At 36.1% G+C, this 13,547-nt stretch overlaps 1 protein-coding gene across 8 annotated transcripts in view; it reads left to right on the top strand.

The window, feature by feature from the left end:
• Nucleotides 1-13,315, top strand: part of LOC128228988 (arf-GAP with Rho-GAP domain, ANK repeat and PH domain-containing protein 1-like) — a 90,587-nt gene extending 77,272 nt beyond the window's left edge. For all 8 annotated transcript variants that reach the window (XM_052940590.1, XM_052940592.1, XM_052940591.1 and 5 more), the window contains 10 exons: nt 725-817; nt 1,084-1,158; nt 1,349-1,420; nt 6,029-6,134; nt 6,808-6,944; nt 9,358-9,483; nt 9,788-9,873; nt 10,117-10,167; nt 10,470-10,554; nt 10,961-13,315. In XM_052940590.1, coding sequence (XP_052796550.1) covers nt 725-817; nt 1,084-1,158; nt 1,349-1,420; nt 6,029-6,134; nt 6,808-6,944; nt 9,358-9,483; nt 9,788-9,873; nt 10,117-10,167; nt 10,470-10,554; nt 10,961-10,978 — 849 coding nt within the window. In that variant the 3' untranslated portion in view covers nt 10,979-13,315. The remainder of the gene's footprint in view (nt 1-724; nt 818-1,083; nt 1,159-1,348; nt 1,421-6,028; nt 6,135-6,807; nt 6,945-9,357; nt 9,484-9,787; nt 9,874-10,116; nt 10,168-10,469; nt 10,555-10,960) is intronic.
• Nucleotides 13,316-13,547: the final 232 nt, after the last annotated feature.

Consider the following 13,547-nt stretch of genomic DNA (forward strand, 5'->3'; position numbering starts at 1 on the left):
TCTGGTAAAAGACCGAAGGCGTGGCTCCGTAAGAGGCGTAGACTGCGCTTTGTTTCATTTAAAATGGTGAATAAATAGGAAAGTTATCTTTGTATAAAGTCTTCATTTGAAGCAAAATGTTGCCTTCCGACGCAGCATTTATGACGCAATTTATCACGTGGTAAACACACACTGATCATGGAGACGGTATGTCAGAGCTGTAAAGTAAGCCAAGGATTCAATATATCACAAGTTTAATGCTAAAATATCATCTCTTATCATGGCCATAGCATCACATATTCAAAGGTTTTTTGTTGTTGTTTTAGAAGAGAACTAGTCAAGATGTTGATAATAGCCTTGATTTTGGTATTGGCATGCAGCTTTAATGTTAACCATATGTTAAAAATTGATACTGATGATGAAATGAATTCAGTTACTGCGGGTCGGAGAAATTTCAAGATTGTCTAATATTCAAATGCTTCTATCAGGCTCCGAATTGAAAAAGTATTGAAATATAAACATACTGATGTTTATCCATGATTAAATAATGGTGTCTCGAGTTTTAAACCACATGAAATTGGCAAAACCAAAAAATGGTGAAGGACATTGAGAAATCAAAATGATTTATATTAGTATGGCACACAATCATGTATATTATGACATTATGTTCATATATATTAAGTGTTCCATTTCACTCACTAAAATATTTCCTCACTATTTCATGTCTGCCTGTCTGTATTTCCAGTCTAAGAGTATGGGTGCGGGGAACCAGCTACAGATGAAAGTGCTTACCGACCTCATCACCTACCATCAGTGGCTCTTCGATGTTGAACACCAGGTTAGACTCTATCTGACTTTGCCAGACTCTATCACATATGGCGCTGTCTGTCACAGTATTAGTCATCAGTAATTTGGCCTCTTAGAAATTAGCATTTCATGGAAGGATATTTTGGTTTTTCAAATATTTTTAGTATCTACTCAGTTTTTGAATTGAAATGTTAAAGTAGTATGAACATATCCCTTAAGACTTCTAGCTATATATTCATAGGTACCACTATATGCATTCAAATTAATGTAACGTGCTGTTTAATACACCTTTTGAAGGGTCGAACCTACACCGAAGATGAGGATAAATATGCAAAGGCTACTGAGAAGCTGGAAAAACTTCAACAAAACCAGGTAATAATGTCCTACATTCAAGACTATGCATGTAGGTTTCATGTGAAGCTTTAAATTTGATAACATTCCAAGCTTGTGGCTTTGAAGACTGGCAGAATTGTTCTCTCACTTGGTTACAGTGATTGGTTAGGTAAAGATTGCAGATTTTATTGATTAACTATTTTAACTTCTTCACATTTTGTCATTTCAGAAGACGGCCACTGAGGACCTGTTGATCCATGTATACATCAGAAGCCCTAAGGGCCAGTGTGAATCTGTCAGGGTAGGTAACTCATGTGTTATATGTTTGGCTGGCTTGTTTTGTATAGAAACTGGAAACATGTAAAGATAATTCAGTCTTCCTTATATTTGGGCTGGGCAAGTCTTCTAGAACAGTGGCCTTTTCCAATGTGTGGTAACAAATTTCTGACTTTGTATTAGTATATACTGATATACAGGGCTTCTAAAAGTTGAAACCTCAATCAACCAGAACACACACCCCTTTTCCCTACCCTAAAAAACCCAATAACAGTCTGTTTCCAAAGTCGGATTTTAAAAATGTCTGTAAGCAGTACACTCAGCAATCAGTCTCTGCAATTAAACAAGCGTGTCGCTGTTGATATCCTGTAGAATTGGAGCATGACCAGGTTAATTTATTCGGAATTTTATGGCTTTCGCAGATTTACAATGACATCCTTTAAGATAGTTGCTCTTTGTAGCTAATGTGTCACAATTGTTCACATGAGAAAAAGATGGCAAATTTGACATCTCTTTGATGATAAAAAAAGTGTAGTCAATTAACACTGTTCATGAACACCGGAGTTATCCCACATATCTCCCTCAAGGACGTCCCCTGGTATTTGTGTATGTGTGAACAACAAACTCTGTTTGTTTATTACAATTTCTACATTGCTAATTTACTAGCTGAAAGCAGTTCTGGACCAAAATTAACGGCACTCCCAACTGGCGAGTTGTGCTTGTACTACTACTTTCTTTGAGGCATATCCTAGTTGCACTTAAACTATAATTTATTTATTTTTAAAAACGTGGCAGAATAATTATAGCAGGTCAAACACTGCTTATCAGGAAGAGGAAATGATAACTCTCAAAGATGGCTTTATTTAATTTGCAAAATTAACTTAGTTTAAGCCCACATAGATTTTCTGCAGGATAAAAGATTTAAATGATAACAATTCTGATGTACCTGTGAAAGGCTACTTAAAATAGACTATATGAAAAAGAATAGTTAGAATACATGTACAAATTTTAAACTTGTAACTTTTATTTGTAAAATGTTCATTAAATCACATTATACAACAGCATAATCATGTGTTAATTATGGTTATATTTTATTATTAATATACATGTTGAGATATGCATGTCCAAAGCAACAAAATGTTCAATCACAAATTGAATCAACATTCACAATTTAAAAAACCCCAAATCTTATGAACAGAGTTATACTTCTGAAAAGTTGTGTACAGATTTTCAATGTTTGAAGTTCATCAATTTTTGGGAGATTCTAAGTCCATGTTTTATTTTTACATTACTCTCCCAGGGTTGACTTTCGGATGTCTGTATTTGTTCTTTAATAACGCAGAAGGTAAGGAGAATATCCCATATTTGTAGCCCTTTTTTGATATCAACAGCCAGTGGGCTGCTATCTGCCAAATCAATAGATACAAACCCATCCACATATATAATGGCACCACAGAGTAATCATTCATCACATAATAATACAACAGATGCTCACATATAGCAGCCACTATTAATGTTGCAACAGCCACAATTGTAAATCCCATATTTATAAAAGTTGGTCGGCTGTCGTGGGCAATTTGGGGAAGACCTCTTATGATCAAGGGCCAAAATGTTGGAATTGCAACAAATAGTTGGAGAGCGAGAGCTGGTATGTTGAAAATGAATACAAGAAGTGCTAAAAACACTTGGGATACATTTGAAAAATCTTCCATTCTATCATATGTGTCAATGATTTTCAAGCCATCCATGACAGTGAAGATAAAATCCATCATCTGTGCCTGGTTAAAGGTTTTGGTACTGACAGCCTTCAGTTCTCTGGGAAAAGTAGTCCCTCTCAGAGCCAGTGTGTACACTGGAGCCCTTTTCTTGTTGATAACAGCTAAAATATCAACTGGAATGCGCTCCTCAGTATTGGCGCATACAATAATACATGGTGCTGTTTGATTAGAGACAGGTACTCTAAATGGAGCTCCCAAGTCTTCAAGCATTTTCTTCATGGTTTTAACAACAGGATTTGAAATTTCATAATAGTCTCTTACATTATGGACGTAGTTTGGGATTGTGTGCAGCCTGAAAGCTTCCTGTTTTAGATGATCTCCTAGTCCTCCATATGTGTACTGCCTTCCAAATATAAACTCTAGTAACTTTGGCCACCAGACGAACACTTCTTTATCAAAATCCTGCACACTTATGACACATTCCATTTTGATAGGCTCAGGCTTAGCAATTGGTTTTCTGTGCCTCTCATCAGAGCTTGCGCCATAAGCTTTGCTGAACAAAGTGTTATTGGGAACGTTTATCTTAGTCTCATTAGAGTCTTCATTCAGAGCAGTCTTTTCCCTCTCTAAATCTTCATGTGATGCTTCTTCATGTGATGTTTCTGTTTTATCCTGGTAAGCTGGAGGTTTATCATTCAACCTTTTAGGGTTGACTATAGGCTCCTCTTGTTTCTTAGCATCACCATTGGCAAGCTGGACAACATGGTATTTCTTCTCATCATTCCCAATGTTTGGAAGGTTCCTCACCCAGTCAAGCTCATTTGTCATGAGTAAACCAGAAGCTGTTGTTAGAAGCATTACCACCTTGTCACAGTCAATGGGCGCTGTCTCGTCTGGTATGTTGGTAACCAGGCGGTGTTCCAGTCTCACCTTTGTTTTCGATCCCTTCAGGCATCTGTCTATTGCGTGCATGCACTTTGATAAAGTTGCATTTTCCTCATGCACTACGAGTAGAAACATTGTGTTCTTTCACTCTCTGAATGTAAGTCTTTAATGTCCTTATCATCGCTAGTCAGTGTATGAAGTTCAACTATGTTGCTATGAGTTGCATTGCTTGTTTTTCTCTTCCTGAATGTGACATTAATTCTTTGGATACTGTTGATAAGATTTCTTCCAAAGATTCTTAAAGGTGCAATGCTAGCTTTTTTTAACAATTATCTTTACAATATCTGATATAGCAAATCTAGTATATAGTGAATGAGTAAGATTTAAACTTGTTGTGAGTCAACAGGCCTGTTTTGGACAAATAACAGCTCATAGAAAGGAGAAATGGGTTCAATTCCAAGACATGCTGCATAATTTTCCGAGCCTTTTGCACTATGTAACGGTGTTGTGTAATTAAGCCTGAAGAATAAGTAAAAAACAACAACAAATATTGACCACCAAAATTAACATGACTACAATGGGAGCCTTGTTTGTCAGAGATGGTCATAGTAATCCATTCAATAATTTAATGATGTGCTATTATTTATTTACAAATAAAATCCCTTGAGTGGATTCATACCTTTAAACAAGATTGTAATTTCTATGTTTACATAAAACATTTTGGAGTTAAATAGCTTACACTCTGCTTATATGTAAGATAAGAATGATATCATTAGTTTTTTTAAATGCCTCACAGGTACAAAAAACATAGGAAGTCAACTGATAAGCCCGTCATTTATTAAGCTGAATATTTGTTTAACCTTGATTATGGTTAGTAGACCATTTCAGGTCCGTGTTTTATTAACTTTTTTGGACAACTTCAAATAGACTTGATTATGATGAGATTTAATTTAAGGTGTTGAACATCATCAAGAAAATTGTTATTAGGCAAGTCTTAAAATAGCCTTAGTGAACAATATAGTAGTATGCTTCCTCTGTTGAAATAAGCAGAAAACACTGCAAATAACAGACCATATATAAAACATGGAAAACAAAATTAAAGGGCCTAAGCAACCCAGTGTTTTTTGGGACTGGCATGTCCCATTCAGCCCCAACATTGAAATAACCGATAACTGTTGTTGTTATTTGTACTGACCTTGACTCTCAGTAAAATGTCATCACTGCAGGTTCATATTTCATATTTTAAGTTTTTTTTTTCCTTTCATGTATGCTAAACATGTCTTTTGTTGAGCTCACTTGCGGTGAGCAAGATTTAGTTGTCACAAAGGTGGTTCTGTGTACACGCGTCCGTTCATCTGAACTAAACCTTATCCCAACTGTATCTTGACTATAGGATTTTCAAAAAAACTTACAATGAAGGTTCACCATGACGAGGCAGCATGTTACACACAAGACTCATGTCTGTATCTCAAAGGTCAAGGTCTCATTTAGGGGTTAAATGTCAAAATGAGTAGTGTTGATAGGACTGTACCTTGTCCAGGCCGCCTCTTGACCAAGCATTACAAGATTTACATGAAACTTGACATGAATGTTTATGACAATGAAGCAGCATGTCCCATACAGATCACAGGTCTGTACCTCTAAGGTAAAGGTCACACCAGGTCTTCACCGTGCATAAATAATTTTTAAAATATTCACCTGGTTCCACGTATTGCTCAACTCCATGTTAGTCTGTGTTGTAATTGCATGGAAGAGCATTATGTCTGTGTCAAAGCGTTTCATGATGAATTTGAAATGAATAACTGCATTGATATTTGATGTTGAGGTGATGTCCTGCTGTTGAACTGCTGCTTCTTTGCCTTTTGTTTGTAGCTATAATTAAGGTCTCCTGGTCACAAAACAAGGCTTTGGCCAGTCGGTTGAACTGTATAATAATGCTCCCGAGTAGGCCATAGGCACTTTAAAGAAAAAAGAAAGATTTGGATTGATCTAAACATGATTGATTTTAAGTATATGTGTTGTAATTTCAGATTAACCAGAGTACAACGGTGGGTAATGTGGTGTCGCAGCTTGTGGCTAAGTTAAATCCGGGAATTGGAAACTGGGTGCTGCATGAGGTCATCAAGGAACTGATTGGTAAATGGAAGCATTCATGTCTGTAGGGTTTAAAGATAAGGAAACACAAAAATTGCTTCTTTTTTTGCAAAAAAAGTCATATGCTGATTTTGTGTAATGTATTTTTGTGTATTGAGAATTTTAATCAGAATTTGTATAAGCTTAAAATCTTGGGTAATCAGCCATATTGCTTGAGTCACTCAAGAGTTATCCCTCTTAATTATAGAATTAAATTGGTATTGTCCAACCAAAAACTTTAGAAGCCTTTGTGTATGTGTATTGGCATAATATCTCGGATAAGTTTGATAACCATCTATATTACTGTAGTCACTGAGTTATTTCCCTTTAATTATAGAACTTATACAAAAAGTTTTTGTCCAATCATCTCCAATTTGGTTAGAATGTGAATTGGCAGAATATCTCAGTCAGGTTCGATAACAAGCTGTTGTCTCAGTTACTCTAAGTTATGATTCTTGAAAAAGCAAAAACTGTACTTATAGTGTCTGTTTTCGAAATTTGACTGAACGTATAACCAGCCATCACCAAACTTGGTGCCCTAATCACAGGACACATGTATTTTGCAATAGCTGGGGTCCTTCTTATTATAATGTGAATACTGTCTGACATCTTATTTGTTAAATGTAATACGAACAAAGACAAATATAAAAACCTTTGAATTCATCTCCCACTCCAGAGCGCCCCCTTTCTACGAATATCAAGGTGTGGCCAATAGTGATGACGGAGTGGCAGAACTGGAGCCAGGAGTATTCTTCTTCCGCCCGTCTTTGTCTCTGTTCAACAAGTCAGCTCAAAGACCCCATTGAACAGGCGGTAAGTGTCGATCTATGTAGTGTCTCTGTTCAACCAGTCAGCTCAAAGACCCCATTGAACAGGTGGTAAGTGTCAATCTATGTAGTGTCTCTGTTCAACCAGTCAGCTCAAAGACCCCATTGAACAGGTGGTAAGTGTCAATCTATGTAGTGTATCTGTCCTGCCAGTCAGCTCAATGACACCATTGAACAGGCAGTAAGTGTCGATCCATATAGTGTGTGTTCCGCCAGTCGGCTCAAAGACCCCAATGAACAGGTGGTAAGTGTCAATCAATGTAGTGTTTCCGTCCAACCAGTCAGGTCAAAGACCCCATTGAACAGGCGGTAAGTGTCGATCTATGTAGTGTGTCTGTCCAACCAGTCAGCTCAAAGACCCCATTGAACAGGCAGTAAGTGTCAATCTATGTAGTGTCTCTGTTCAACCAGTCAGCTCAAAGACCCCATTGAACAGGTGGTAAGTGTCAATCTATGTAGTGTTTCCGTCCAACCAGTCAGCTCAAAGACCCCATTGAACAGGTGGTAAGTGTCGATCTATGTAGTGTATCTGTTCAACCAGTCAGCTCAAAGACCCCATTGAACAGGCGGTAAGTGTCGATCTATGTAGTGTCTCTGTTCAACCAGTCAGCTCAAAGACCCCATTGAACAGGTGGTAAGTGTTAATCTATGTAGTGTCTCTGTTCAACCAGTCAGCTCAAAGACCCCATTGAACAGGCGGTAAGTGTCAATCTATGTAGTGTCTCTGTTCAACCAGTCAGCTCAAAGACCCCATTGAACAGGCAGTAAGTGTCGATCCATATAGTGTATCTGTCCTGCCAGTCAGCTCAAAGACCCCATTGAACAGGCGGTAAGTGTCGATCCATATAGTGTGTGTTCCGCCAGTCAGCTCAAAGACCCCATTGAACAGGCAGTAAGTGTCAATCTATGTAGTGTATCTGTCCTGCCAGTCAGCTCAAAGACCCCATTGAACAGGCAGTAAGTGTCGATCCATATAGTGTGTGTTCCGCCAGTCAGCTCAAAGACCCCATTGAACAGGCGGTAAGTGTCAATCTATATAGTGTGTGTTCCACCAGTCAGCTCAAAGACCCCATTGAACAGGCAGGAAGTGTCGATCTATATAGTGTATCTGTCCTGCCAGTCAGCTCAAAGACCCCATTGAACAGGCGGTAAGTGTCAATCTATATAGTGTGTGTTCCACCAGTCAGCTCAAAGACCCCATTGAACAGGCAGTAAGTGTCGATCCATATAGTGTATCTGTCCTGCCAGTCAGCTCAAAGACCCCATTGAACAGGCGGTAAGTGTCGATCTATATAGTGTGTGTTCCACCAGTCAGCTCAAAGACCCCATTGAACAGGCAGTAAGTGTCAATCTATGTAGTGTATCTGTCCTGCCAGTCAGCTCAAAGACCCCATTGAACAGGCAGTAAGTGTCGATCCATATAGTGTGTGTTCCACCAGTCAGCTCAAAGACCCCATTGAACAGGCAGTAAGTGTCGATCTATATAGTGTGTGTTCCACCAGTCAGCTCAAAGACCCCATTGAACAGGCAGGAAGTGTCGATCTATATAGTGTGTGTTCCGCCAGTCAGCTCAAAGACCCCATTGAACAGGCGGTAAGTGTCAATCTATATAGTGTGTGTTCCACCAGTCAGCTCAAAGACCCCATTGAACAGGCAGTAAGTGTCGATCCATATAGTGTATCTGTCCTGCCAGTCAGCTCAAAGACCCCATTGAACAGGCGGTAAGTGTCGATCTATATAGTGTGTGTTCCGCCAGTCAGCTCAAAGACCCCATTGAACAGGCAGTAAGTGTCAATCTATGTGGTGTATCTGTCCTGCCAGTCAGCTCAAAGACCCCATTGAACAGGCAGTAAGTGTCGATCCATATAGTGTGTGTTCCGCCAGTCAGCTCAAAGACCCCATTGAACAGGCAGTAAGTGTCGATCTATATAGTGTGTGTTCCACCAGTCAGCTCAAAGACCCCATTGAACAGGCAGGAAGTGTCGATCTATATAGTGTGTGTTCTGCCAGTCAGCTCAAAGACCCCATTGAACAGGCAGTATGTGTTTAGTCAGCTCAAAGACCCCATTGAACATGCGGTAAGTGTCAATCTATGTAGTGTGTGTTCCGCCAGTCAGCTCAAAGACCCCATTGAACAGGTGGTAAGTGTCAATCTATGTAGTGTTTCTGTCCTGGCAGTCAGCACCTTAGTGCCATTTTACAATTATTTTTTTATTTCATTGTGAGAAAATATATCTGGATAAATAGGCAAAATGAATGATAAAAAGGTAGACATGTTAAACCATTTAATGGACAAACTACAACGAAATAAAGCAAAACCTTGGAGTTTTCAATTTTCGAGACAATTAAATTATATCTACAAATTTATGTATTTCAAGTTTACCCTTGTTTACTTCCAGTATGACCCGAGTAAACCATTGTTTGCGGAGCTCCGGTACAGTACCCCACAGGGGAAGAGAAACAAGTTTAACAAGATGGCCTTCGAGTTCACTCAGTCCAGACTGTCATACTATACAAATGTTAAGGTAAATCATGTCTTTTCATTTGTTTTCAACCAACACATGTTTATTGAGCTTTGTTACCTGCATAAAGTCATTTTTAGTTAGGAACTTTAAGCTTGTGTAACTTAAAATATAATTTGTTGACAGCCCTTCATAAGCCTACCCCCACCTTACCCCATATAAAATTAAATATACTAAACTTTAAAAATTGTTTTATTTTTCTGTCCATCTTGTTACACATCTTTCAGTCCTTTGATTTTACCTTCAGAAATCATACAAGCCAAATTCTTTTATAATATCACTTGTAAAATGTTTCACATGTTTACAGAATGTTAACAAACCTGAGTCTGGCTGGAATATAGAGGATCTCACCATTTACAAGGGACACGACCCAAAGAAAAGTCCTCCAAAAGAGTGAGCTGTGTACCTTGTTTTATTTTATGTTTTTTATGAAAAACATTCTTTTATAGCAAATTACACATGTATTTCAGCTGTTGTGTTCTTGTATGATATTAACTTGTCAGATTTAATATGTGAAGCAATGTTACTCATTTTGATTCCCTTCCTGAATGATGTCCTATTTACCAACATTGTTTAAATAGCGGATTGACTTAATATGGTTTATGTATAACTGGAGTATTTTTTTTATTTTTTCAGTTTCAAACACTGCTTTACCTTCCTTGTGAATGACCCTGGACACAAAATGGGGTTTGTACATGTATTTTACTTCAAGCCAAACTGATCATAGGAAACCCACTGAAATTGAACATAAAATTAAGATTTATCTTGGATGAGTATTTATTATCTTTGTTTATGAATAATTTGTTGAATTTGAAGCGTTGTTACAACTGTTTTTCCAGTTTATATGAACAAATGTTAATGTTTTTCTGCTTTAATATGTATATTATACCAATGGTGTGAATCAGTTGCTAATAATGCATACGGATATGTATGAAACTATTGTGTATTCCTTAGTATTTGATGTATACCTGGTACTTGTGTTGTTACAGGGAGAAGGAGCTGTTTGGTCATACAGTGGGCTGTGCCAGCGAACATGACCTGTACGGCTGGATGGGAGCCATGATGAGTGCTCAGGTAACTTTCAATAAGATCATATGTCGTTAAAGTAAAAATGATCAGGTATTCTGTGTCATTATGCTTTGGTTTCTTTGAAGGCAACATGCAAAACCTTTCATGATTAATTAGCATAAGATTTCAATAGTAGACAATTATATAACACCTACAATAAACCATACAGCTAGCTTTATTTGGACTGTTTATACACAAATAAGCTTTTATTCCCTATAAAAATGTATGTCATTTCTTTGATACAAACAATAAACCTCTCAAAAGTCCTCATATTTCACTTTTGTTTTTCTATGGTATATCCAGTATTTGTAGAGCACTTATTACCATTCTGTATATTTTGTACTGCTCACAAAAATACCACTAAGGAACTAAGTGATTTGCCTAACTATTTTGCTACTTACATTTTTTTCAGGCAAGTTGTGGCTCCTAGCTGAAGTTTGTCAATAGGACCACTACAGTGTGGGAAGGACATTTCTACAATGCATTAGTCTGCCAAATATGCCATCTTCCATTATGGAATGCTCATGACATATGAACAGTGTTGTGTTAGTGCTTTAAATACAGTGAACTTTTAAGAAGGGAGCCTCCATGTTTCTCAGCTTTGTTGTTCATGTTTTAAGCAATGAAATTATGCAAGCTTCCCAGACCTTAGACTAAGAGTTTAACTGTTCTGCTGCAGGTTTATGAGAGAATACTGAATAATGGAGTCTTAGTGTCATATGTGTACATGAAGGTGGTTTGTGGATTTTCTCCTTGCTGTTAGCTTACTTGTATTAGATAACACATATGCAGGGGTTTGGTGATATGTTTTTTGTTGACTATATCTGTGTACATGCTAGATAGATTCTTACTTTGAGGTACCAAACTATTTCCATTGTTTATATGTAATGTTACACAATTTCTATGTATATACATGTATTGTACATTCTCCTTTACGTGGACCAGATACATTTTAATTCATTCCAAAGTACATATTTTTTTAAATAATCTTTCAAAATTTGCTGTCAATAACTATATGGTTCTCTATACTGTTGATTGTTAAACTGTGAAGAAGAATATAGTATTGTAAAAAAGAAAACAATATTTTTTATATTCATATTTACATGTGTATATTTTCATTTCTATGAAATTCTCTGTGCAATATGTTTTCATAGGTCTTTGGTAATACTAAGTTACTAAGTGTATTTTAACCCACATATTTCGTGAATCATCATTTCTGACATCTTGATGAAAGATTCATTCTTTGGTTCCTAAAAACTATTTACAGAGACATTTTAATGTCCATGTGTATTTTAACCCATGTTTTTTGTGAATCATCATTTCTGACATCTGGATGAAGATACATTCTTTGGTTCCTAAAAAGTGTTTCCAGAGACATTTAGAGTATGTGCATATGCGTGTCAAACATCATGTACATGTACACATTAAGTTGCTCATAATGAATTAAACTTTAGAAGAGAAATTAAAATTTTAAATCTTAAAAATTAAACTGGTAAATGCTGTGCCCTTAAATTTGCTGCTTAATTGCATAAGTGAAAGTGGCAAATTGATGCCTATGGCCATTACAGTCACGATTACATACATATAAACATGTATAAATAACATAACAAAGAGTCAAATGTTCTATTATAAAAGTGACATAAATATATGTTATGTAGTAATAGTGGTACGAGTTATTGTTGATGATCACTTTAGTAAATGTGTATGTTAGTATGCAGGCTGTTGTGTACAACCTAGAAATATTAACACTGGATATAGAAGCCGGTAAATATTAACACACTAGATATAGAATATTGCTGTGTTAAAGATGGTGCTAGATATATATTTACATCGACTTTAATAACAACAAATTAATTTTGAAATTATATTATAGGGGTTTAAGGTCTTGTTGTGTTTTATTTGGCTTGAAAGTAGATTCCATACCTTGAAGTGCAATGTACATTATAATCAGATTCTGCATGAATGTGTTAGTGGTGTGTGGAATGCTGATTTAGGCAACATATGTACTATAGATATGCTTGATGTGGAGCAATATTATAGAATCATGTATTATAATAACAAATACTTATATCAGTGTGGTTAAGCAATGATGTTTTTCAACTATTTCAAATGCTTAAATTAGGATTATTACTATATAGTACAGAATCCAGCCTTAAAGTCGGCATTCCATTGTTATTTTAAAGGATGTGTTCATACATTGGCATAAAAGACTAAGATTTTAGACATAATTATTGTTTTATTATGTGTTTTATTTAGTTGCGTATTTACGGTCAATTTTACTAACAGTGAACCTTGGTGAAGACTTTATTTCATAGTGATAGTACAGTAATCTATATTTTATTCTATGTTTTTTCTCCTTGATTCATTTGTGTTTGAGATTATTGTTTGTCTTACTCTTCGAACAAAAAGTACATGTGTTGCATTTTTTCTGTCAAACAACTTTTTCAAAGGTAAAATGTAGTTAGTAATGTATTATTATACATGAGATGGATATAGTTTTGTACTTGATATATTCATATTATGTAATTGTTTTGTCATCATAACATTCTCTGCTAAGTCCGATCTATTTATTTACAATATCATTTCAGAGCACTTACTTAAAAGTGTTTTATTCCCCTAAATGTGATATATTTCGTACACACATTTATAAACTTACTGTTAAAAACATAGTATTGCATGCAATATGTTATAATATATTTAAAAAATCAGTATAAAACCCATGTATACAATTCATTGTTGAGGAAAGTAATAAACACCATTAAATTGTCTTTTTTGTTTCATTATACCAACAACCTTGTATGAATGATTTATAATAAACATTTCTTTTCTTTTTTTAAACTATTGTGTGGCACATGTTTTTTGAAATATAAGACCAGAAATATTGTCTCTATTATGTTGCCATGAATTGATCTATCAACTTAGTTTTAGACCCCATATGACCAACTGTTCAAATGTGGTGAGAAATCATCAAGAGTGACATTCTGTCCAACTTTGAACAA

This window comes from Mya arenaria, chromosome 3 (assembly GCF_026914265.1).
Source record: "Mya arenaria isolate MELC-2E11 chromosome 3, ASM2691426v1".
NCBI lineage: Eukaryota > Metazoa > Mollusca > Bivalvia > Myida > Myidae > Mya > Mya arenaria.